At 40.0% G+C, this 22,806-nt stretch overlaps 1 protein-coding gene across 5 annotated transcripts; it reads right to left on the reverse strand.

Moving 5' to 3' along the window:
• Positions 1–228: 228 nt before the first annotated feature.
• On the reverse strand, positions 229–20,686 carry golga2 (golgin A2). 5 transcript variants are annotated; one of them, XM_012917025.4, is made up of 28 exons: positions 20,590–20,686; positions 19,253–19,387; positions 17,158–17,226; positions 16,200–16,349; positions 15,822–15,868; positions 15,389–15,452; positions 14,805–14,864; positions 14,152–14,232; positions 13,530–13,568; positions 13,350–13,412; positions 12,909–13,002; positions 12,661–12,767; positions 12,421–12,479; positions 12,112–12,253; positions 11,857–11,946; positions 11,586–11,693; positions 11,249–11,336; positions 10,760–10,902; positions 10,354–10,572; positions 8,969–9,082; positions 8,630–8,854; positions 7,929–8,028; positions 7,489–7,580; positions 7,066–7,288; positions 4,611–4,772; positions 4,417–4,523; positions 3,964–4,156; positions 229–3,636 (listed from the first exon to the last, which is right to left on the reverse strand). In XM_012917025.4, exons 1-28 carry the CDS (start codon positions 20,635–20,637, stop codon positions 3,371–3,373), a joined length of 3,288 nt encoding a protein of 1,095 aa, XP_012772479.1. In that variant the 5' UTR covers positions 20,638–20,686; the 3' UTR covers positions 229–3,370. The 5 variants fall into 5 exon arrangements, with proteins under 5 accessions (XP_012772479.1, XP_012772487.1, XP_012772492.1 ...); XM_012917033.4 differs by lacking the exon at positions 17,158–17,226; XM_012917038.4 differs by lacking the exon at positions 16,200–16,349.
• Positions 20,687–22,806: the final 2,120 nt, after the last annotated feature.

Genomic DNA, 22,806 nt, shown 5'->3' on the forward strand with positions numbered 1-22,806 from the left:
TTTCCAGTGGCAGAAACAAACTTCCATAAGAAGCCAATTTAGCGGTTTCACCGATAGGGTCCTGGCATTGTGGATGAAGGCTCAACAGAATCATAAAAGCACAGAGAAACAGTAGCTGTTATTAGTGATGATGATACTTATCCTATTATGATGGCAGCAGGTTGTAGTTTCTGTAAGTTGAGTTTTCTTTAATAATAATAATAAAAAAAGAAAGAAATCAAGACAAACCGTTTTTCAATCAGCTTTATTCAGGAGAAGGGGAGAAATATTACTCAAGGGAAAAAAAAATCAGAAGGATTCTGTCAGAAGCAGCACTCATACAAATCAGTTCTCTCAACGATCCTTCATTTTCATCCTACGGTCACTTCGAATTTACATTAAAACTGATTAGTTGAGATGCTAACTTATTTTTCAAATAAATAAAATATTTTCTCTTTGTCAATCTTTGTACTGAATCACAGCCAGTCAGTGACCCCCAAACCCCCGACTCTGGACTAGCACGCATACAATACAAGCTGCCAGTAAATACTGCAGAGCAGCTTCCCCCCCATACACCAGGCATAATGAATATACAATATGTTACACAGGTACAGTATATACACCACCTCTTAAACAGTAGAGACAAGAAATACTTCCTCATTGCCATGTTTCAATGACGCATTTGAAAGGGAATTAGAAAACCTCAGAAATCCACACAGCTGTTATTATTTTACAAGCCCCAGAAAGTCCCCAAACACCTGATGTAGATTTATCTCTTGGTCTTACCCTTTGCTAAAAGCAAAAAAAAAAAAAAAAAAAAAAAGGGACTGATTGCTAAGAAGCAGGGAAGAATGAGGGAGTCATTTTATTCAAAAGCACCTTTTTATGGCAAAGTGCAGAGGTTTAGGGAAGGTGCTGTTTACTTTCTCTGTAAAGAAACCAACATTGAGTACATACAACTACGACACAGTCCCATCTGACGTTGTATAATATACCTAAAATACCAAACTGCTTTCTACCCAATAAATTTGCCCAATAAATCAAGTGCGCGACTAATAATTTAATGAACATGCCCTTTAAAGCACAAGAAAGAAGATCTCAAAATTCAGAGACAAACATGTATGTGTAAAAACTTTTGCAAAAGTAGTCTCAATGAATTCATTTTTTGGATATGACCTTGCAGTGACCCCTTATCTTGCGCATTAAAAGTAAAAAAGGACACACAAAAAACAGAAGTTGCCTAAATTTAGTCTAAGTGAAAGAAAGGGGAAAAAAAAAAATCAGCTGTGGTAATTTGAATGATTAATTATAAAGGGATGCAATTTCACAATTCAATCAATATAGTCTCCAATCTCTCTTAAAGCTAGACAGAGAAACTTGAATTTCAGCCCTGATGTTGGGAGTTTTCCCCAATGTCTTGACTTTTAATGCCCAAAGGAGATTTATTCAAGTGTTTTGTAGCCAATACAACTACCAGCTATAACAAATCAGTCCTACTTTATTCCTAATTTTTAAAAAGAGGAATTTCTTTTCTCAAAATCTAGATGGTCCCTTACCTGTAGAAATAATTTACCATCTCATTCGTTTAATCTGGCTAGACTGTGTCTCATCACACCTCCATCAACACTCAATTTAGCAGAATCCTCAGCGTGCGGCATGAAGCTTCATAGGATCCTCTCTCTTCAAAGAAGCCATGTTAGAAACACATCTGTCCCACCAGCAGCCGGAGCAGAGGTGGGATAAACGAGAAGCTATGTACAGTTTTAGTGCAATCATACTTATATAATCTGATAGAACTCTACAAAAAAAAAGAAAAAGAAAAAAAGAAAAACCCAAACAAAAAGAAAACAACCCCCACAAAAAAAACCCCAAAAAACCCCAAAACAAACCAAACAAAGCACAACGGACGCAATTTTGGCTGAGGAGGAAAACAGTTTGGATTTCACACGTACAGCCTCCACATACGCATGCTCACACAGTCCAGTTGTTAAAGATGTGCATCAATTCGTCATTGATATGTAGAACTACACGTAAATGTAACAGAGAAGAACAGGCTCGTGTTTTTAGTGTCGATTTGTTTGGAAACTTAAAGACCCCGAGACAGCAAAGGCGTGGTTAGGGATAAGATGAAATGAGACGAGTGACCGAGTCTGTGATGAGGTCAGCCAAATACCCCAGAGCACCAGATTACCTGATTTGAGGAAAAAAGATGATGTGTAGCTGCAGGTATAGACATTAAACTATAAGCAACTTCCCCAAAAATTGCAATAACTGCAAAGATGAAATAATGTGAAAAGCAGTCAGCAGCAGCACAGCACCCCAACCACTAATATTTATGTTTACATTTACTTTATCCACACGACTGTTAGGAGAAGATGACTTCACTGCCTTTATAACTGAGTAACTGCTTAACTTCATGGGTCTCTAAGCTCCATCGATGCCCTATACCCTATAAAGGTGATGCCTTTTCAGTCTAACAGGACAAAACAGAAAAAGAAAAAAAAAAATCACAAATACTAACATTTTACAATGTACAAACATGACTTATTTTCAGTGTCTGGAGGAAAAAAGAACAGTACCAATCAGCAACATCCATCTTCCTGAATTATGTAACGTAGCGAGCTCTTGACTTCAAAACTGAACACCGCCTACAGTTTAAAAGCTTTTATGTGCACTAAACCCCTTTCACTCACTTAACTTCACCTTACATCTCACTCCACACTCATTAGTTACCCAACCTGATATGCTCTTTCTGCATCTCCTCTCCTCACTTCACATTAAACACACATACAGGTTAATATTGAGGTTATTACATTCACATGTGATGCTCTCTCTCTCTCTTTTTGTTTTGTTTTTTGGCATGTGTACAGTGGATTTAAACTGACATTTGCACTTGAATAAAGTTGCACACAAACAGGCTGTTAATACTTGACAGCTCTTTCAGCACTCTATCAGTGAGGGGACAGGATATACGGCCCCATTTATTGCACATATGTGTGAGATGGGAATTCAAAACTGAGGTGGAAAAAAAAATCAGATTGCATTTAGGAATACTGACCACTTCCTCGCTGGGAAAAGCATCAGGGACAAACAAGAACATAAAAACAAACAGCAAATACAAAATCCTCTCAATTAAGCCTCACACACAGTAGTGCTGACACGCGGAACGGGGGCGGGTGTTTTAATGTAACTGGGTCAACGACATTCGTGCATCTTCGACCAGTCACGTAAGGTTTCCAATATTATGAAGTGTTTTAGAAGATCATCAGTAAGCTACAGACGTGGTAAACTGTAGGATTTAATATTTCCCACACTTCAACACAAGTCCAACATTTCTCATGTTTACACACACACACACACATACACACACCTAAGCAGTCACACCCACATCTCACACCACCAGGATCTTTACTTCGTCCTGTTCGTCAGGCCGGTAAAAGAAGGGGATGCAGGGGTTTTCTCCCAGAAAAGGGGGTGATCTTTGAGCTCCTTGAGGGTTCTGGATCTCCTGAAGCAGCTGCATGATTTGCTGGGCTGTGGCGTCCTCTTTAGGCACCAGGGGCTTGGAGTCAGTCTGGCCAGATCCAGTCAACAGCATCTGGGATGAGGAAGCTTCCAGACCGGCGGCAGGTTCTGACAGAGGGATGTCCTCCATAGCTTATGCAGCAGAGAAAAAAAAAAGGTACAGAACAGTGATGTTATTGGAAATATGAATTAAAATCTATTTTGAAAAAAGAGGCAGAACAGTTGAAGCGCTAAAGGACCACTCTTTCTGCCTTTCAGACTCACACATCAGTGGATAAAGTCTTCCAGGACTATGAGTTTAAAATAAGCTTCACTGTACACACAAATATCCCAACAAAATAGACAGGATCAAACTCACCTACCTGTGGGGTTGTGTGGAAGTGTGGGTATGTTTATATTTGGTCTTTAAAATCCACCTGCTGTAAAACAATCATGATTAGCATAACTGGTTTTGCTTACCTGCTCCAGTGGCCGCATCAAGCTCTGTGTGCGTGTGTGCTTGGTGGTCTGGGTGAGTGTGTTCCTGTCCAACAGGAAGCAGGTCAGGGTTTACTGTGCCCATGCCGGCTACAGCTCCAGTGTAGCGGTTGTACCAGTCATTCCTCTCAGCTACCAGCCTCATCACAAGATCCTGCAGCTCAGCCAGCTTTGCCTATTGGGCAAAAGGGATAAATAGTGGACACAAAGGACAACAATCATGTTAAGTATGGCACACTTTTTTAGCGATGACCAGGTAAAACTTTAAGATGTGAGAGAGAAAAGTGTTCTTAGGAAGAAAGACTTTTGTCTGTGCAAACAATCTTCAAAATCTTAGGCACCTGCATATTTTGTCATGTCATGTCTTTTGTTTTCATTAATATTGCATAAAAGATATTACTGTGACATTCCTTCTGCATTAAAAGACATCAGTACCTTCATCTCCTCTTTGTCTTGGGCCAGCATGCTGATGTATTGCTCTTTCTCTTGATGCTTCTGTTTCATAATAGCCCGCTGACTCTGGTACAGAGCAATATACTCGCCTGCAAAAATATACATAACAGAAATGAATATGAGGAACAAATGATTACATATGAAACAGGACTAAGAACAACCTATAAAACACTCACCTATAGTGTCAGTCTCTCCAGACAGCTGGATGCAGCGGTGCTCCAGTTCCTCCACCCTCTCCTTCAGGTCTGCTTTCTCTTGCATTAGGGATGTGAAACGCTGCTGCAGCTTCTCCATTGCAGCTTGCAGGGCCTGATGAACTTCCACCGGCACTCCTCCTTCTGTTCAAGCAATAACGGAAAGGGGGGAAAAACTGTTTACATGGCACGAGAGTAAAAGAGTAAACTGGCACTAATAATCCACCCTGGATGACACACGGAGTTCAACAACTTATTCGAACAAGGAACAGCGCTTTCAAATCCGGGGACCAGGAGGCATACAGTGCTGCCAGGGCCAACCTGAGAAGAGGCATCAAGACTGCCAAGCAGCAGCACAGGAGGCGTATCGAGGCCAGGTTTGAGAACAACACAAACCCAAGGCAGGTCTGGGAGGGCATCAGGGCTATCACGGACTACAAAAGAAGAACACCATCACCCTCAGCCGACAGTTCTACTCTGGCTGAGGATCTAAATCTCTTTTATGCCCGTTTTGACAGGGAGAACACCGACCCTGTCCTGTCCCCTCTCCCCTCAACCGACCCTGCTCCGGTCCTGAGCACTCATGAGCTGAGGCGTGTGTTCCGGAGCATTAACACCAGGAAGGCGGCCGGGCCGGATGGAGTGCTGGGCCGGGTGCTAAAAGACTGTGCTGCGGACCTGGCGGACGTCTTCACCTCTATATATAACACCTCGTTGTCCTGTTCACTGGTACCATCCTGTTTCAAAGCAGCAACCATCGTTCCCATCCCAAAACAGTCAAATGTCACATGTCTGAACGATTTCAGACCTGTGGCACTCACCCCCATTCCCGCCAAATGCCTGGAGAGACTGGTCATTAAACACATCAGAGCTGCTTTTCCACCATCCCTGGACTCGCACCAGTTTGCATACAGGGAGAACCGGTCAACCGAGGATGCGATCGCCACAGTGCTGCACACATTACTGAAGCACTTGGAACACAGGAACACCTATGCACGGCTCCTCTTTGTAGACTACAGCTCGGCTTTTAATACCATCCGGCCATACAAACTCCGTCCCAAACTCCACCAACTGGGACTTAACTCCTCTCTGTGCAACTGGATTGTGGACTTCCTCACTAACCGTAGACAGAGTGTCAGAGTGGGTAAGAACACCTCTTCCACCCTTGTGGTCAACACCGGTGCCCCTCAGGGGTGTGTTCTGAGCCCTCTGCTATACACTCTCTTCACCCATGACTGTATTTCCTCCTGCGCGTCCAATCTCATTGTTAAGTTTGCAGATGACACTACAGTGCTCGGACTTATATCCAACAATGATGAGACAAACTATAGGACAGAGGTGCAACAACTAGAGTCATGGTGCCACGACAATAACTTGGTCTTAAACACCAAAAAGACCAAGGAGATCATTGTAGATTTCCGGAAGAGGGGTCATAACAACCATCTGCCTCTCTTCATTGGCAGTGAGGCGGTGGAGAGGGTGAGCAGTTTTAAATTCTTGGGGGTAACTGTGACCGAGGACCTGTCCTGGGGCAACCATATCACCTCAGTTGTACGGAAGGCCCAACAGCGCCTCTACTACCTGAGGAGACTGCGGAGCGCACACATTCCCAGATATCTGATGTTGAACTTCTACAACTGTGCCATCAGCAGCGTTCTGACGTATGGATTTCTAGTGTGGTTCCCCAGCTGCACCAAGGCCGATCAGCAAGCACTCCAGCGGGTGGTGAAAGAAGCTGGCAGAATTATTGGAACAAGTCTGCCAGAGATCAGTAATATCTTCCCCACTCGCTGTCTGAGGAGGGTGCACAGTATCCTGCGGGACCAACATCACCCTGCGCGCCACCTTTTCCATCTGCTGCCCTCAGGGAGAAGGTACAGGTCTATACAGGCCAGAACATCCAGACTGGCCAACAGCCTGTATCCACAGGCTGTGAGGCTCCTGAACTCTCTGCCCCCCTCTCACGGACAATAACCATATCCAACTTCTTAATAGCAATGAACTGGTCTGCATTGGTGCATCATATCTTTATTCTCTTCCCCCTCCTGCCCCCCCCCTCTTTCTTAAATAGATAACTATCATATCTGATATCATATCTCACAGTACAATAATATTGAATGGGTTGCATTGTTGTATTTTGTCATGTTTCTCAGGTCTTTGTCTGAATTTCTACGAACATTATTGCTAAGGATTGTCTTATTGCATTGGAGTCACACTGGGTTAAATATGTACACTTGGGTTTTAAGGGGTATTTATTATTTTCTTCTTTTTTTTGGGGTTGTATGGAAGCCCCAAACGCAATTTCATTGTTCTTGACAATGACAATAAATAAATAAATACTAAATACTAAATACTAATACTTGTTACTCTCCAGAGAATTTAAGTCTTTTAGTTGTAGAAAGATCTGCAAAATTGCACAAACACAAATGCTTCTGACCTGAATGCTCATGGCTGTGTTCACAGTGACTGTGTTGACCGTGACTGTGACCGTGCTCGTGGTCATTAACAGGTGTTTGGCTGTGGCGCTGCTGCTCCAGACTTAGGGTGACGCTGGCCTGGTGCCGGGCTGCTATGTGAAGCCTGCGCTCCTCCTCCAGTTGCCTTCTGGCCTCGTCCCTCTCTGCCTCCAGTTGAGCCAGAGCTCCACGAATAAAATCCTCCTGCAAGGCAACACGAAATAGAAATGAGGGTAAGGTCATACTTTTGTTTCATGCCATAAAATTAAACCATATAATTCACCATAGAATGGCACTGGACATAAAAATATGAACTTTAGACTAAGATGTGATATTAAAAAAATAAAAAGACTGTGAACGAAAGAAAAACAGAACATTTGCATGAGCTGGAAACATCTCTTTACCATCTCTTTCTGGCTCTCAAAATCCTCTGGAATAACTATGGGGGAAGACTTTGTTGGACTTTCTTGCAGGGACTGGCTTTCCACTCCATCTCCTAAAATGATATGACATGTACAACTGTTTTTTAATTCCTTAAAAACCTATCACACTAATGAAACACATGGTGCAGCAGCACTTAATGCTTTCCATTTTTGTTGCTAGTACACAAAAAAAAACTGCACTTCTTCATTTTGAACAGATTAGCCTTAATCTGCAGTTTCTGCTGTAACAACATATTATCTGCTTCAAATTAAGAAATTGTGACACTGTTATTTAAAAAGAGACAGGATAAAGCCACTATACTATTATAACTTTAGAGATAATTATTTTTAAATTGCAGGAAATCTCTCACCAAAGGAAAACAAGGCAGAAAGTGCAAACATGTCAGTAACAGAGAGATTACCTTGGTCTCTGGGTGATGTCATAAGAGCAGAGCTGTTGAGCAGCTCTTTCACCTCAGCTTTCAGCTGCTCATTGTCTCTGACTAATTGTTCCAGATGCTCCTGCAGGAAGAGGCAGTAACGAAAAACAATTAGAGTGTGTTTTTGAGAGTGTTAAGGAAAAACATAAATAAATAATAAAAACAGACTGCAGTTTTCCTTGAAGACGGCCAGTATAGATTAGATCATATTAAAACAGTCATGTCAAAATTATAAATTTTTCTATGCATAAAAATACCTTAATCTGAAATCATTTCAAAACGTATTTTCTGCAGTATAAAAACACTAATACCAGCTCTGCCTTTCCACTCCACCTTCTCTCTAATGGCATGTACAGAGGCAACAGAATGGGCCTAACTTAAGTGCTGAATCCATTAAGTTAGGAAACCCGAGAAGGAGCAACACCCTGAAGCATTAAACACGATGGCCAAGCGAACTGCTGCAAAGTGTCCCAATAATCATTAGTACAGCTCAAAGCTGCACTAATCCCCCTCAGAACTATCAGGCCTGACAGATTTACCACGGCAGTTCAGCTGACAGGATGAATATGAACATACTTTATGCTCTATATTGCAATGTATTATTGTACTGAATTCTAGAATCACAACACCATCTACACAGACTGGTCACAGATGTATATATTAAAAAGGTCTTATATACATACATGGGCTTGTTTAAGCTGACTGTGACTCATCTCCAGCTGTGCACGGCCATTGCTTTCATCGTGCTGTAGTCGGTCCATTAGCTGACTCTGCTGCAGATACTGTTGGTGAAGTTGTTCCCTCTCTGAGACCAGGGCCTGGTAGCCAGCACAGTACTGCTGGAGATGTGCCGCTACCTGATCCCTCTGCTCCATCAGACCCTGAGCTTCTGTACATTTCAGCTCAAGCTGGAGGCAAGAAAATAGAAGAGGACAAAGCATGAAGACAAACAGCAAGTGAGTGCATATTCAGCTGACTTTTCATCTGTGTTTGCTTTAGGGGAGTGCTGTGTGTGACCTCACCTGCTCCTTGACGTTGTGCAACTCCTCTTGCAATTCACCCATTCTGCGTGCAAGCTCCTTTTTCACATGTTGTTCTGATTGGATGGCTGTAGTCAACTCCATGTTCTCATTCGTCTGTTAGATTGAAGGAGTAACAGGAATTTCGGTTTAAAGACAGACGTGTCAAGCACCACTGAGGTCAATCAGATACTTACTAACAAAACACAGCTCTGTTTCAAACAGAGATGGGCAGTAACGCGTTACTGTAATCTGATTACTTTTTCAAGTAACGAGTAAAGTAAGGGATTACTATTGCAAAAACGGTAATTAGATTACCGTTACTTTCCCGCAGGAACGCTGCGTTACTGCGTTACTAAAACCGTGATTTTTTGCGAGAATGTCTCATGACAGTGACGTAAGCGAGTGCGCCGTTAGTGACAACAGCTGTGTGCAGATCAACAATGGATCACATATCGATTGTGGGAGAGAGTATGAGCGTGCAGCGTTTAAAGTGTGGAAGTACTGACCTTACTTTGAGTTTGATTCCATAAAAAGTGACAAAAACATTAGCGTCCATCGTGCGTGGGAAGAAAACTTGTTTTTACAGCGAAAAAAAACCCTAAACTTCCAAGCAAGCACTGAGTGCGCAACGACGTAATGGGAAATTCACAGAGAAACTCGCGGATTCTTCAACTGACCGCAGCACACCTGCACCAGCGTAAACCTCCGCCTACCCCACTCCTGCTTTACAGGTGAAAATAGAGCAACAGGACCGCTGAGTCTTTGACTTTATTTATTTTCTGCTGTGTTTTACTTGCATCTATTTGAAAGAGTGAGTGTAAACACAAAAAATATGTTATTTTATGTGCTGGAATGTGCAGAAAATAGGTTTAAATCTTAAACTAATTTATTCAAGTCAGAGAATGTTGCATATAATTAAATTTTTGCTTGATGCATAAAGTTAAAAGATTAAAACTGATAAAACAAGTTAAAAAAAGAGTTTTCCATTTGATTACATTTTGTATGATGGATTATGTAGAAAAAGTAGAATTGGGCTGAAAGATCTATCGCTTTATCACCTATTCAGGTTGTAAATCGTGTTTTTAAAAAGTAACTAAGTAACTATGTAATTAATTACTTTTGAAAATAAGTAATCAGTAAAGTTACTGATTACTTTTTTCAAGTAACTTGACCAACACTGGTTTCAAACAAACAAACAAACAAAAAAAAAACAACCCAAAACAGATTATGAGAGCATAAATTCGAAGAGAAAAAAGGAAATTATGAAATTAAAGACCAGCAGAAAAAGTAGAATTCTGAGCACTGTGGTGCAAAAATAAGGCAGTTATAGTGGTAACTAAGGGTGTCCTCTAAAAATAAACAGATAGTAAGATTTTCAGCCTCACCAGTTTGACAAAACCGTTCTGTAGCTCAGCCAGCTGGTCCTTCAGTGTTCGGTTCTGGGTGAGAGCACGGCTAATAGTGGCCTTGTCTGACTGAACATCCTCTAGCATGCGTCGGCGGTCCTCAGCCTCCTGGGTTTGGCTCTCCACCTGACGCTCCAGCTCCCCCAGACGCGACTCCTGCTCTGCACACATACGGCTCAGCTGCTCGTTGTCCCTCAGCTGTGGAAGTATTACAGAGGATGATTAACACACTTCAAATGTAAGAGGTGCAATGAAAGCACCAACTCTCTTTGAAACATCCAGAAAGGGAAAAATCAATATGTGCTCCTTTTAAGTGTATATGAAACTATATATGAGTCACATTAACCCATTAAAATGGGTTTGGAGAAAACAATGTGAAGCACACCTGTGCCTGATACTGTGACGTAATGGCATCTTTCTCTTGTTGTAGGGCATTAAGGGCCTCCTGCAAAGCCACTTCATTTTCTGATGGTCCTGAGGACTGATGCTCTGTGCCATGCTGAGCTTCTCTCTCCTGGGATAATAACGCTAGAAGAGAAAAAACACCAATTATCAAGATTTCTAATTCTACTAAACACAAATACTGCAGCTGTGTCACATATGGCCAGTATTTTGAATGCTATATTTGATATGTTTTTAACATATATGCTAAACTAAACATTAAAATAATATTTTACAAGGTTATAAGCAGGAAGACCTGACAATAAACACACAATGGGGCTAATGTTAATCCCGAAACTGCAGATCACTTACTGCAGCCCCATCTGCTCTCCTTCTGACTTTTGTGTTTCTTGATCTTTGCCACATTAAGAAGACATGAAAACTAATGAGGAAAAGGAAGAGGCACTAGATGAGGGTTGTGTGCACTACTCACCTGCAGCATTTCTTAACTCTGCAATGCTGGCCTCCAGTTCTTGCACCTGGTTGATGTTTCTATCCCTCTCTTCTGCCACCAGAGAAACCTTGAGAGAGAGACACACACACACACACACACACACACACACACACACACACACACACACACACACACACACACACACACACACACACACACACACACACACACACACACACACACACACACACACTAATTAGGCTTAAATACAAAAAAATAAACAAACAAAAAACCCACACAAAAGAAGCAGCACTACCATTTTCGCTCTTTATTCAAAGCTATAGTGAAACCATAAGCCATGCTGATGTTACTGTACCTGTGTTAGCAGTTGTTCAGTTTTGTCCTTCCACACACGACCTTCTTCCTGGATCTGCACTGCATAACAATCCCTCTCTGTCTTCAGCTGCGCAATGGACTCCATAAGCTACATCATCACAAATGTAAATAAAATAATAATAATTAAGTCTTCTTTTTTAACTTTTCTATATTGCTTAATCAGTAATGGAATAGGTACAAAATATATTGAATATTAACACAGACAGCAGTCAAACACAGAAGCCAATGATAAGACAAAGGTCCATGTAAACCTGGTGATTGTGCGCCTCCAGCTGCTGCTTCTCTTCCAGCAGTAACTGAACCTGCTGGCTGGCACTGGTAGGATCTGACTGACTTGAGCACTGGAAGAAATTAGTAGGAAAACTAGAATTACTGTCGGCCATACAATATTCAAACACTGGCCTCCTAGACATTGACTCTGGAGTTGTTCCACTACTTCCAGCATGTGGTAGGAGAAAGATGAATTCATACGTGAATGAACTGTGTTTTCCTGGAATTCAACAGACCTGCTGTAACATGAGGTCAGTTATCTCGAGCCTCTTGCGAAGATCTTCTACCTCCAACTTCATTGCGGCATTTTCTTGTGTACTCAGTTTTATCTGCTCTGACAGCTCCGAGCTCTGCTGCTTCGACTCCTCACTCAAATTGCTGTGAACAAACAAATTCAGTGTTTATTTTAAACTCGCCATATCCAGACAAGACTTGGGAAACCTGTTCAAGCCAACTCTTCCATTACAAAGAACCAAAGCATTCAAAATACAAAGACCATATAAAAAAAAAAATCTCCTCAGGCAAGTCAGGATAAAATGACTTACTTTAGTCTAAACACCTCCAATCTCAGATTGTCTCTTTCCTTTTCAAGCTCTTTGTTGTGCTGAGGACAAAAAATAAAAAAATAAAGACTCAGCAAGACAAAAACATCATAGAAACCTATTAAAAACAACCACACAGACAATACGTGCGATCAGCTAAATTAGGTAACACTGCCTTCTTACGAGTTCATTTATTTGCATTTGCATTACTCATATGCAAGTGATTGCTGGATTGGCTGTTACCTTTTCAAACTGTTTCTGCTGCAATGAGACAGAAGAGAGAGTTCTTTCAAGTTCTGACACTCTCTGCTTTGTTGATTGCAGACGGTTATTCAGCTCCTCTGCCTCAGCTTAACATGCATGCACACACACATACAAGGAGAAAGAGGCACACACATACACACCGTTAACTGCTGCAGCGATAAACCATTGCCAAGTTTATTATTTAAAAAAATAAAATCCCCTCCCCCCAAACACACACACACACACACCTGTTTTCTGCCGTGCAGCCTGTTGTGTGTATTGTAGTGCTGTTTGTAGCTCCGATTTCTCAGCTACTAGTATGCCAATGGTCTGGATATGAACCTTGGAAGAGGACATACGAACAAAGAGCACCATTCTTCATATAAGACTAGATAAAGTCAGCTGACTTCACTAACAAGACCTGATTAATGAAACATACAGAAAATTCTAATTTCTCAGAGTAATTACACACAGTAGATTATTTATTCTTGTTAGAGTTAATTAACAATATAGGAAGTGTTAAAAAGGGCAGTGTATGTTGTTGGATAACATTTTATGCAAGTGCAACTCAGTGCACTCTGGCATTATGCACTGCCACATCACACTGTAATACAACGACACTATTAAGTGACAAATAAAGTTGCTCCATAGGACAAATTAAATTTATGCATTTGGGTAAGTGAATGTACCTGTAATTGCTCCCGCATGGCACCCTGCTCTTTTGAAAATCTCTGTTCAAATTCTTTTCGCTCCTGAAGAAAGAAAAAAATAAAGTTGATTAATAACAAAGAGCAAAACATTACAATAACAAAGAAAATAAAGAATTACACAGATACAAATAGAAGGTAAAAAGAGGAGAACAAAAATACCTTTTGTAGCTGATCTGTAAGCTCCTGAGATTGCTGTGTCTGCCAGACCAACAGGATATATATTTAAGTTGGGGAAAAGTCTTGTATATACACACTTTTAATCATCACAGCAGTGCTACACAGTGTTAGCCTATAAAACATAACCAAAATTCTGGCACAGACCTCATGTTCATGCCAGACAGGACAATAATAGCACCGAGCACTAAAATAGTAAACCTATTCTGTTATTAATGTTTTGTTAATCTTTCATGTGGTTTTAAAGCTTGGAGCTCTGGTTATATTGCTAAACTCAAAATGCCATACAATCCTGCATCTACTATCAGGTTATGACTGCTCTGGTCACAAGGTGCACAGAAAGGATCAATCATGCTGCCGTTGTTAATTCTCTGAAGAAATTTTAGTTAAGCTAACAAAAAAACAAATAAATAAATAAATAAATAAATAAATACCACTAAAACCATGCCAACCATAATTCTTTTTAAAGGTTATGGTTACTCAAGATGACATGAAGAATGCATTAAAATGCATGCACTGATAAGAGTGATTAGGGGCAGAGGGAGACGAGTGTTACTGCAATCACACAAAGATGTGCACATGATTATGCATACACACAGCTTCTTACCAGCTGGTCTAGCTTGGTAGTGAGCTGAGAGTTTGTTAGGTTGCTGGATTCCAGGGCGGCTGCCAGCTCCTGGTTTCGACTCTATCACGTGCACGCATGCATCCGGGTAAGGAAAGGGAAAAGGAAAAAAAAAAAAAAAGAAAACAAAAGAGAGGAATAAAGTGCAGTGGCAAAAGTCAAACAAAGAACACATGGGGGGAGGAGGAGGAGAAAATTTAAATGTGAATTATTAACATGGAGGCAAAAATAGCACCATGACAAGTAGTGCATATGTTCTACTAATAATGAGAAGTGGATCAAATAATTAAATAAAACATGTGATGGCTATTAAACTGATAAATGGAGCCAGTTGAGAAGGAGAGGAGCATTCATACAAACCTATTAAAGTGTCACTTGTAAGACCTGCTCCTTCATACAAAGTCTCTGCAACAATATTGCTGGATATCTGAACTTCTACTATACTCCTCACCATAAAGATGACTTACCAGTTATATAAACAATGGGGGGAGTAATATTAGAATACCTTCATTAATCTTGGAAACTCATTTGTTCCACTTGCATGGCTTTTGGATACTACTGCATGAGTTAAGTGACTTGTAATTCAGGCTTTAGAATGTCAAAAACTCAACAAAAAAAAAGTTTCTTCTTCTTACCTCCAGTTCTCGCTCACTCAGAGGAGGTGCGCCATCTCCATTCACATATGCAGCAGATGACTAAAAGACACATCCAGGCAGACATTAATGTGCTTCCCACACAGAAAAATATCAGATGTTTTAAGGTAAATAAGCATTGTCAGGGAATCTGTGGCACCGTTTCTGTTGCCATTCACAGGAGAAACTTTAAACGTGTTTAATATAGTGGATGAACTGCAGATAAAAAACTGATTCGTCATCCACAGTAGGACATCTACTTCACCACAATGGGAAACAGCACTTTAGTAAAAACATGACAAGAATTCACCTGAAACGGTCTTAGAAACCTGAGAAAAAGCAATGTTTGTGGTTTGACCTAACAAAATTAAAGTTAAAAGAAGATCTATCAAACTATTTTAGTGCACCAGTTGATGCTGTCAGCGTGCTTCAGACCACTGGGAATGACTGGCGAAACTGAAAATGCTTTCAGTGCATTCCTACCCAGAATAGACGCAACGCTTCCTGATTAAAACGCCACATCGGTGGTGGTAGTGGTGGTGTGTTATTGTTAAAAGCCAAACTCTGTATGAAAGAAGTGTGCGTACCTCAGAGACCAGGCCGTTCAGTTGCTGCGAGAGCTGTCGCAGGCTCTCTGTGGAAGACAGCGGCCTGCAGGATGACATGGACACACACATCAACAAACACTCAGTAGCTTACATGAACCACTTCACTTTATAAGCTAGCATACGGCTACATAAAAAAAGGTATACTGGAAAAAGTGTTGCTTGCTGTATTCATTCTATAAGATACATATATTATAATAATCCATGAGTTCAAAACACACATATATTTTATGTAATGATGTGTGGGATACCAAGCTTTCAGAACATGGATGTTACAGCAAGTGCCTGCCCTTGAAAATAATCTATTGTCTCCAAACTGTAAACATGTCATAGTTCAGAACAGTCCCCCTTCAATACCCTTCTCCTTAATTACCGATACATAGATATATAATCACGATTCTATGACAGAACCCACCTATTTTCCTCCATTGAATTCTCGTTGCCGTTGGTATCAGAGTAATCCTGCAGGGAGACAAAAATTGAAAGCAGAAAACAGAGAGCATAAGCGACAAATATAGATAAAAGGGAGACAGTCAGCACATTTGATAAAGAGAGGAATATGTGTAATAGAAAAAATAATAATAATAAAAAAGTCACATAAATGGCCTGTGCTGAAACTGTTGTTCCTATTATAACATGTATAAATTAATACAAATGCAGCAAATGAAAAAGGAACTGTTCACACTGATGCTTAGAATGACAATGCAGTTTTATGGCCGTGTGGTGCAACAATGACAGGACAAAATATAATTTTCAAGACTGAGAAGGAAAGAGAAACATAGGAGAGACACACCTGGAGGTCAGTATTGTGATCGACAGACTCAGAGTTAGTAGCAGTGTTAGCGCTAGCGGGGTTAGACAAAGGTGAGATGTAATCAGGCTCGCTGTTTGACTCCTCCAGCAGCTGAGCTGAAGACCTCACGGCCTCCACGTCAGCGAAGGTCTGAGGCGACACATACACAGAAATGCACACACGGGTTTAAACGTACAGAGAAGTAGCAGTTTGAGCTGCAAAGAGACCACAACACACGCATAAAAATCACCAGACTAGTGTTCTATCCAAACTTTTACTGTTAACTTTATCATTTCTACATCTAGATGAGTACAGAAGCTGATAAGAAGAAATTAGACTGTAAAAAATGAATAGAAACACCTTTCTAGCAGTAATTAAGGTGTCCCACTGAAAATGAAGTTCCTGTACTGGTGCCCCATTGCCACTGATCCCACCCATTGTAGACTCTCTGAAATATCTGCAGCATGTCTAGTCTATATTAACGCTATATGCAGTTTTGGCAAAATAAAGCTTCAGTTTTCAGTGGCTTTGATCCAGTACAAGCAATAATCTGCCACATAAAGAGACACACACACACACACACACACACACACACACACACACACACACACACACACACACCAAGATGACACATGGATATTGACATCAGAAACGTGCAACTAGCAAGAATCTGGAAACTATTTATTCAAAGCAATGCAATATTATTTAAAGATCACCAATAATGCTGCGATAAACTGATATATATTTAAAACCAATAACAGGCAGGAATTTATAGACAATTCTTTTTCATGCTTCCAGCTCAACATGACATAAAGAAAACGTTGCAGTTGAAGGAAGGTAAGAATAGAGAAGCAGGGTAAAATATTAAACACCAAACATCAACAACAGAGGGGTGCAGAGAACGATTAAAAACAATCAGGAGGAAACAAAGAAAGAAAAGCCAGGGACAGAAGCTCACCTGACAGTTGCCATAATGAGGGAGGACTATTCCATTGCTTTGACTAAGTGCTTTTAGAAAACTGTCAAACTACAGGAAAAGGAGGAGAAAGAGATTGGAAAAGGGAGAGAAAAATTCAGAAAGTGACAGAGTGGTAAACAAACAAGCACAGGGAAACCATTTCTACAAGCAGGAGGTCTAGAAGTATGCAAGAGGGCAGTAAATGTAGACTGGACTTGTACAGACTCTTTTATTCTGTTAAAAACCACAACAACTAACAAGAGAAAAAAGTAATTTAAACTAAATAACAATTACAATAACAGCTTGGGGAAAGCACAGCATTTTTTTTTTTCAAACGTAGTAGTAGCAGCATAAAATAGTCTGACTGCAATAACTGCACTAAAAATTCAAAGTTTAAGATTTAGCTGACTGGCTGGTGAAAAAAAGAGAGGGTGTAACAGAGACGGAAAAGTTGCATGTGAGGGCAGTCAAGACAGGAAACATGCTTTAGGATAGAAAAGCAAAAGGAAAACGCAACTTTTGTCTGGTAACAACTGGATGTATTGAGTGCAACTCTCAGTTGTACATGCTGCAGACTGGAGTTTCTGCTAATAGCGAGAAGCAGGGTGACAGCTGTCTCACGAATGTATCCAAATGCAGGTCAAATGTCGTCGAGCAGACTCTCGCCACATGCGCAACTGCTGTCTGAAAGCACTACACATATTCTCATGGGTACTTTTAATTTGATTAGAGAGCTTTGAAAACAGGCCACAGCAGAAGATGGTGTTCCACATTAATAATCAAAATGACATTACCGGTAAATACCAAAAAAATGTTCTTAAAAAAATCCAAAACTTGGTAGACTGTCAAGTGAGCTCAAAGAATGTGATTGTGTTACTTGCTGAACACAATTTGTGCCAGTACTTTTTAAAAATCACCAGAACAAATATCAAAGCAATGGTCTTGTTAGCACATTAATTATGTTTTTTACTCAAACAAGTACAAATACGGTGAAAAACAAGTGAGTAATGAAAATCAGAAAAAGAAAATCCCAGGGAAACAGGAAATTTGAATACCCAGCAGCCACCTCAGCTCAACTACAGATATACAGAAGAAATAAATGAACTGATGGATGAACAGCTGAATAATGAGTCACCGCTTTGAAGATCAGGAATTAATTATTATTTATCAGGTATAAAGAGTGCTACTAAAGCACAGGATAAACCTAAAGCAGCAGCATAGAGTAGAGAACTGGCTGATATTCACAGAGGGATTCCCGGGAGAGGAGACTTGAAAACCTATCATTTTTTAATCAGTGTAATTTTATGATTACTCCCATTAAATGTTCTATAACAAAAATCTGATGAACCTGAATGCTGAAACAAGCAGATGACATAAAGTGTAAACTGACAGGGGTAGAGGACAGTGAGTTACTGATATGCACGCAAGTTGCTACACCAGTACTTTTTTGGATAAGTTATTAAAAATCAGCATATACATTGTGGTATTGAAGATATTGGAAATAGTAAGTGTTTTGAGACAAATAACAGAATATATTCAGCTGCCTATCTAGCCAAACTGGCTACAACTCCAGCAGCTTGGACTGCAGCTGGTGATAGTAGTCAGCCAGTTCATCATGCTCAGATTGCTCCAGGTTCTAGCTGGAATGCTGCTCATCTGTGCAGCAGAACAAGGACTACTTTATACTTTCTCATAAAATTATATATTAGTTCTTGAAATTCTTACCTTATGCTACATATTGCAATATGTAAAAGCCAAAGTTGTGGTCAGGGGCTTAAAAAACACTGTCTCATGTGCAACACTCTTCTTAGGTAAACATGTCTGTCATCAGCGCTGCAAAGGGGTCTAAATAGTTCTACTCTGCTGGCCCTGTGTGTGTATTTGACAGGTGTAAGTAAAGCAAATGCCAACTAGATGGAAAATCAGCCACCTGATCTGATAATTGGCAAAAAGCAATATATGCTCTTCAGCCAAACACACAAATACAACACCCTGCAGCTTCAAAGAGCTAATCATCATATGACCATCTATCAAGCACAAAAAGAGTACGACATTTGACGACAACAACAACAATAAAGCAAACTGTTATGCTTACATTGTCTGGAGAGTTTCTGTCTGGTGAAGGTGCATCATGTTGGCTGGATCCCTTCACCTTTCTCTTCTTCTTGGCTCCACCTCCTTTTTCTCCTCCTACACTAGCAGGGGAGCTCTTCTGTTGAAATTCCTTCAGCTGAGTAGGAAATGGAGAAGAAACCCATAAACGTGTGCAGATGAACAATGTCTACTAATATATATTTATTTTGTCACGTGTTACACAGATAATACCAGGACTCTGCAACTGTCCCCAACTATACATATTAATTCAAACAAATTACACTCAACACCTTGAGCGTCGTATCAAGCTGAATGAATGAGGCAATAAAATACGAATTCAGTGCTCCTATTCCAAAACAATGCACCAGCTAGCAGAAAGATCCGGCTTCAGACGGATCAAGGTAGTAAGTTGCGCTAAACAATGATAACCTGCGTATGATATGCATATGACGGTTAAAGCATGCCAGAAAGCTCTATGCGGGCTCTAACAGCTGTGTAACGGGAACTGCTGGTTGTTGTTTTTTTTAACAGTAAAGCTAAATAGCAGCAAAATGACATGTCACCATGGCCACTTATTCGTGAAGCTTGTGGGCCAGCAAGAAATGCTGAGGAGTGACTTCTTGAATCTGATAAGGCCATCTTTCTGACTAGCCGAAAAAGACACCAAGCCAAAGCACACAGCAGGACAGGGAAGAGGGGTGTCAGCTGTCAAAACACCCCCGTCAGTCCATCCAGCTAACTGTGCTGCAGGGGTAGCTTACAAGCTCGATGAGTGCTTTGTTTTAAAACTACCGTTTGTTAGACATTTTCTTATGAAATTAAATCCTGCAGATAACATAAAAAGCTGGCTGGCTGCTGTGCGACATTCCTTAGACTCACACGTAGCCATATATTCATCAGCTAGTTAGCTAGCTTGCTAACGTTAACTTACCTGGGTTAGCACGTTAGGCTTTAACTACATTTAAATGTCAGATGGAAAGTCAAGTAAAGCGGCCAAGCAAGTGGTGCAAGTTAATCTGCGAGTAAATAAACAGCGTGGGATACTATGCGTGTCTCTACTAACTAAAAATAGTCTACATAATCTGGGAAAGTTAATGCTATCACCAGAGGCCCCGATAAAACATCGGTCTCTCCTACGCAACAGAGCCGCGAGAGGAGCGGAGGATGTCGGACAAGCGACAGTGCAGTACTCGGGCGACGTGTAATGACAACACCCTTGCCCCGTAAAAATATACATAACGAAAAGACAAGAAAACAGAGTTAACACAGACTTGTGTACACAAAGTGGGAACTACACTTTCCGCGATATGTGACTGCGTTGATTGTAAAATACTTTACCTTTTTCTTAGCTGCAGCGAGTTTTATTTGCCTACTCTGGTCGGCCATCCTGCTGCTCTGGTGGTCAACTGAGCGATCCACGTCATCAGCTTGGCGCTCATACGCGTCTCAGCCAGTAGGTGGCGCAGAGCTCAAGCTGTGCCCTTATCATATCATAAAACATCTTCATACAGCTTATGGCCGTGAGCCTACAACCTCACATAAATTAGCCTGAAACATGTTTTTTTTCTTTTGTTATATATAATATATAAAGTATTATTTTCGACAGAGTTTACGACAACATGTATTAACATTTTTGTTATGTGGTTGTTGGCTGCTCTCATTGTCTGTAGTTGTTGCTACTTTACATTTGTGTTTCTCTATAATTAAGATAAATATAGTCTATTATTTTGTAGGTTACATTCATTACAAAAAGAGAAATGTACCGTATCTTATTATATATTTTGAAAAATGATTTTTTTCTTTCAATTTCTTTTTGTTATATGTAAATTTACCACGGGTGTAATGAAGTGTAGTACTGTGGAAAAAGTCTTGATCCTACCTTACATAAAAGAAAATATGGAATATAAGGAAAATTCTAACAATTCTGTACAAACAAGCTTGAAAGTCTCTATTTGGAATGACCACCTTTATTCTTCCACACAGTCAGAACGCTGTTAGGCTGATTTCTTGTCATTCCTTTAAATAGTCTTAAAGAATAGTTCTCCAGGCTCCTTAAGGGACATTCAAACTATTTACAAACAAATATGAGAAAAAAAACTCTACAAAATGTCAATCTATTAATTCATATTAATAGAAAGCGTATCAGAAAGGGGTTTCCATACAACAAACACAAGGCGAAAACAATGCCAGTAGTCGTTATATTGTAATAACCTGTATGAAGGGCTATACTGATCACTTCCTCCTTGATTTAGCAACATGGCTCCTCCTAGTGTTAATTATGATATCCAACTCTCTCTCTCTCTCTCGCTCTCTCTCTCTCTCTCTCTCTTTTTTTTTTTTTTTTTTTTTACCAGATTTAACAGTCCAAGTAAAAAGTTTAAATGTATTCAAAGAAAATGACACATTTAACTCAGAATTTTCCATCTGGTTTGTTTCACTGCCCTGTGTAGTTTAAGTCTTAATGAGTCATCATTGTCTTTCAAGTCTACAGGTCAGTTTTGCTTTTGTTTGTAACACAAACAAAGTGGATATGAATGACACAAATAGTAAGCTGCCTGACAGTATAAGGACCTTATAAAGAATATAAATGCATCTTTTAGATTTTCTTGAATAAAATATAATGAATTCTACTAACAGGAACTGAAGGCTTCTCTGTAACAATATGCCTTTCAGTGCATCAGCATTAGCTTTAAAATGAGGGTATCCTTTGATTAGAATATTAAAATGTTCTGTAGAAATCCCTGCAAAGTCTGAAAAGGGCTAATAAAACATGTTGCATTACCTTAAAACAATAAAGAAAAAGATGAAACACTGTAATCTGATGTTCAGTTGTTTTTCTCCCATAAAACATTATCAGAATTGGAGGCCACTAAGTAAGAGGTTTTAAATCTAAACACAGAAGTGTTTATGGTTTTTATGGGAAACACTGTAAATAAATAAATAAAACAAATAGACAAAACTTAGCTGCTACACTGATATTTTATAATTTTATGACTTTTCTATATTCTTCCTGACAGTACAACCGGTTTAGTTCAGGAACCTTCTGGAAATATATCAGTGTGTCAATAGAAGAATTTGGATAAATCACAGTAGGAGAAAGCAGATCAGTTCAATTCTATCCATGTAATGATTTTGGATTCTAGAAAATTCTTGCAATTAGTTGATGTGTTTTTAAAATATCCAAATCATAGCCTTATATTTTGGCTGAAATATATTGGGACACTTGCCAAGGATCATATCTTGACAGTGGCAGTCAGCTTCCTTGACCTTTTAATCAAATATTTGTCTTGTTGATTGAATTGAAACCCAACTGAATGCGCCAGTTTATGTTACCTTCTTATGTGTGCAAAAGATTCCAACCAAATTGAAATCAGTGTGATCACATGTATCTGAAGTCTTTGGCTAAGACTTGTACATTCACTGAGGAAACACCCAGACAACCCAGTTCACCTGGTACAAGATTTCCTGTCAGATTCACCACAATCACACAAAGGATTTGGATTTTCATACTCATTGCAGTTAGTCATTACTAATCACAATTGCATCACTATCTCC

Source organism: Maylandia zebra, linkage group LG7, assembly GCF_041146795.1.
Source record: "Maylandia zebra isolate NMK-2024a linkage group LG7, Mzebra_GT3a, whole genome shotgun sequence".
NCBI classification, from domain to species: Eukaryota; Metazoa; Chordata; class Actinopteri; order Cichliformes; family Cichlidae; genus Maylandia; species Maylandia zebra.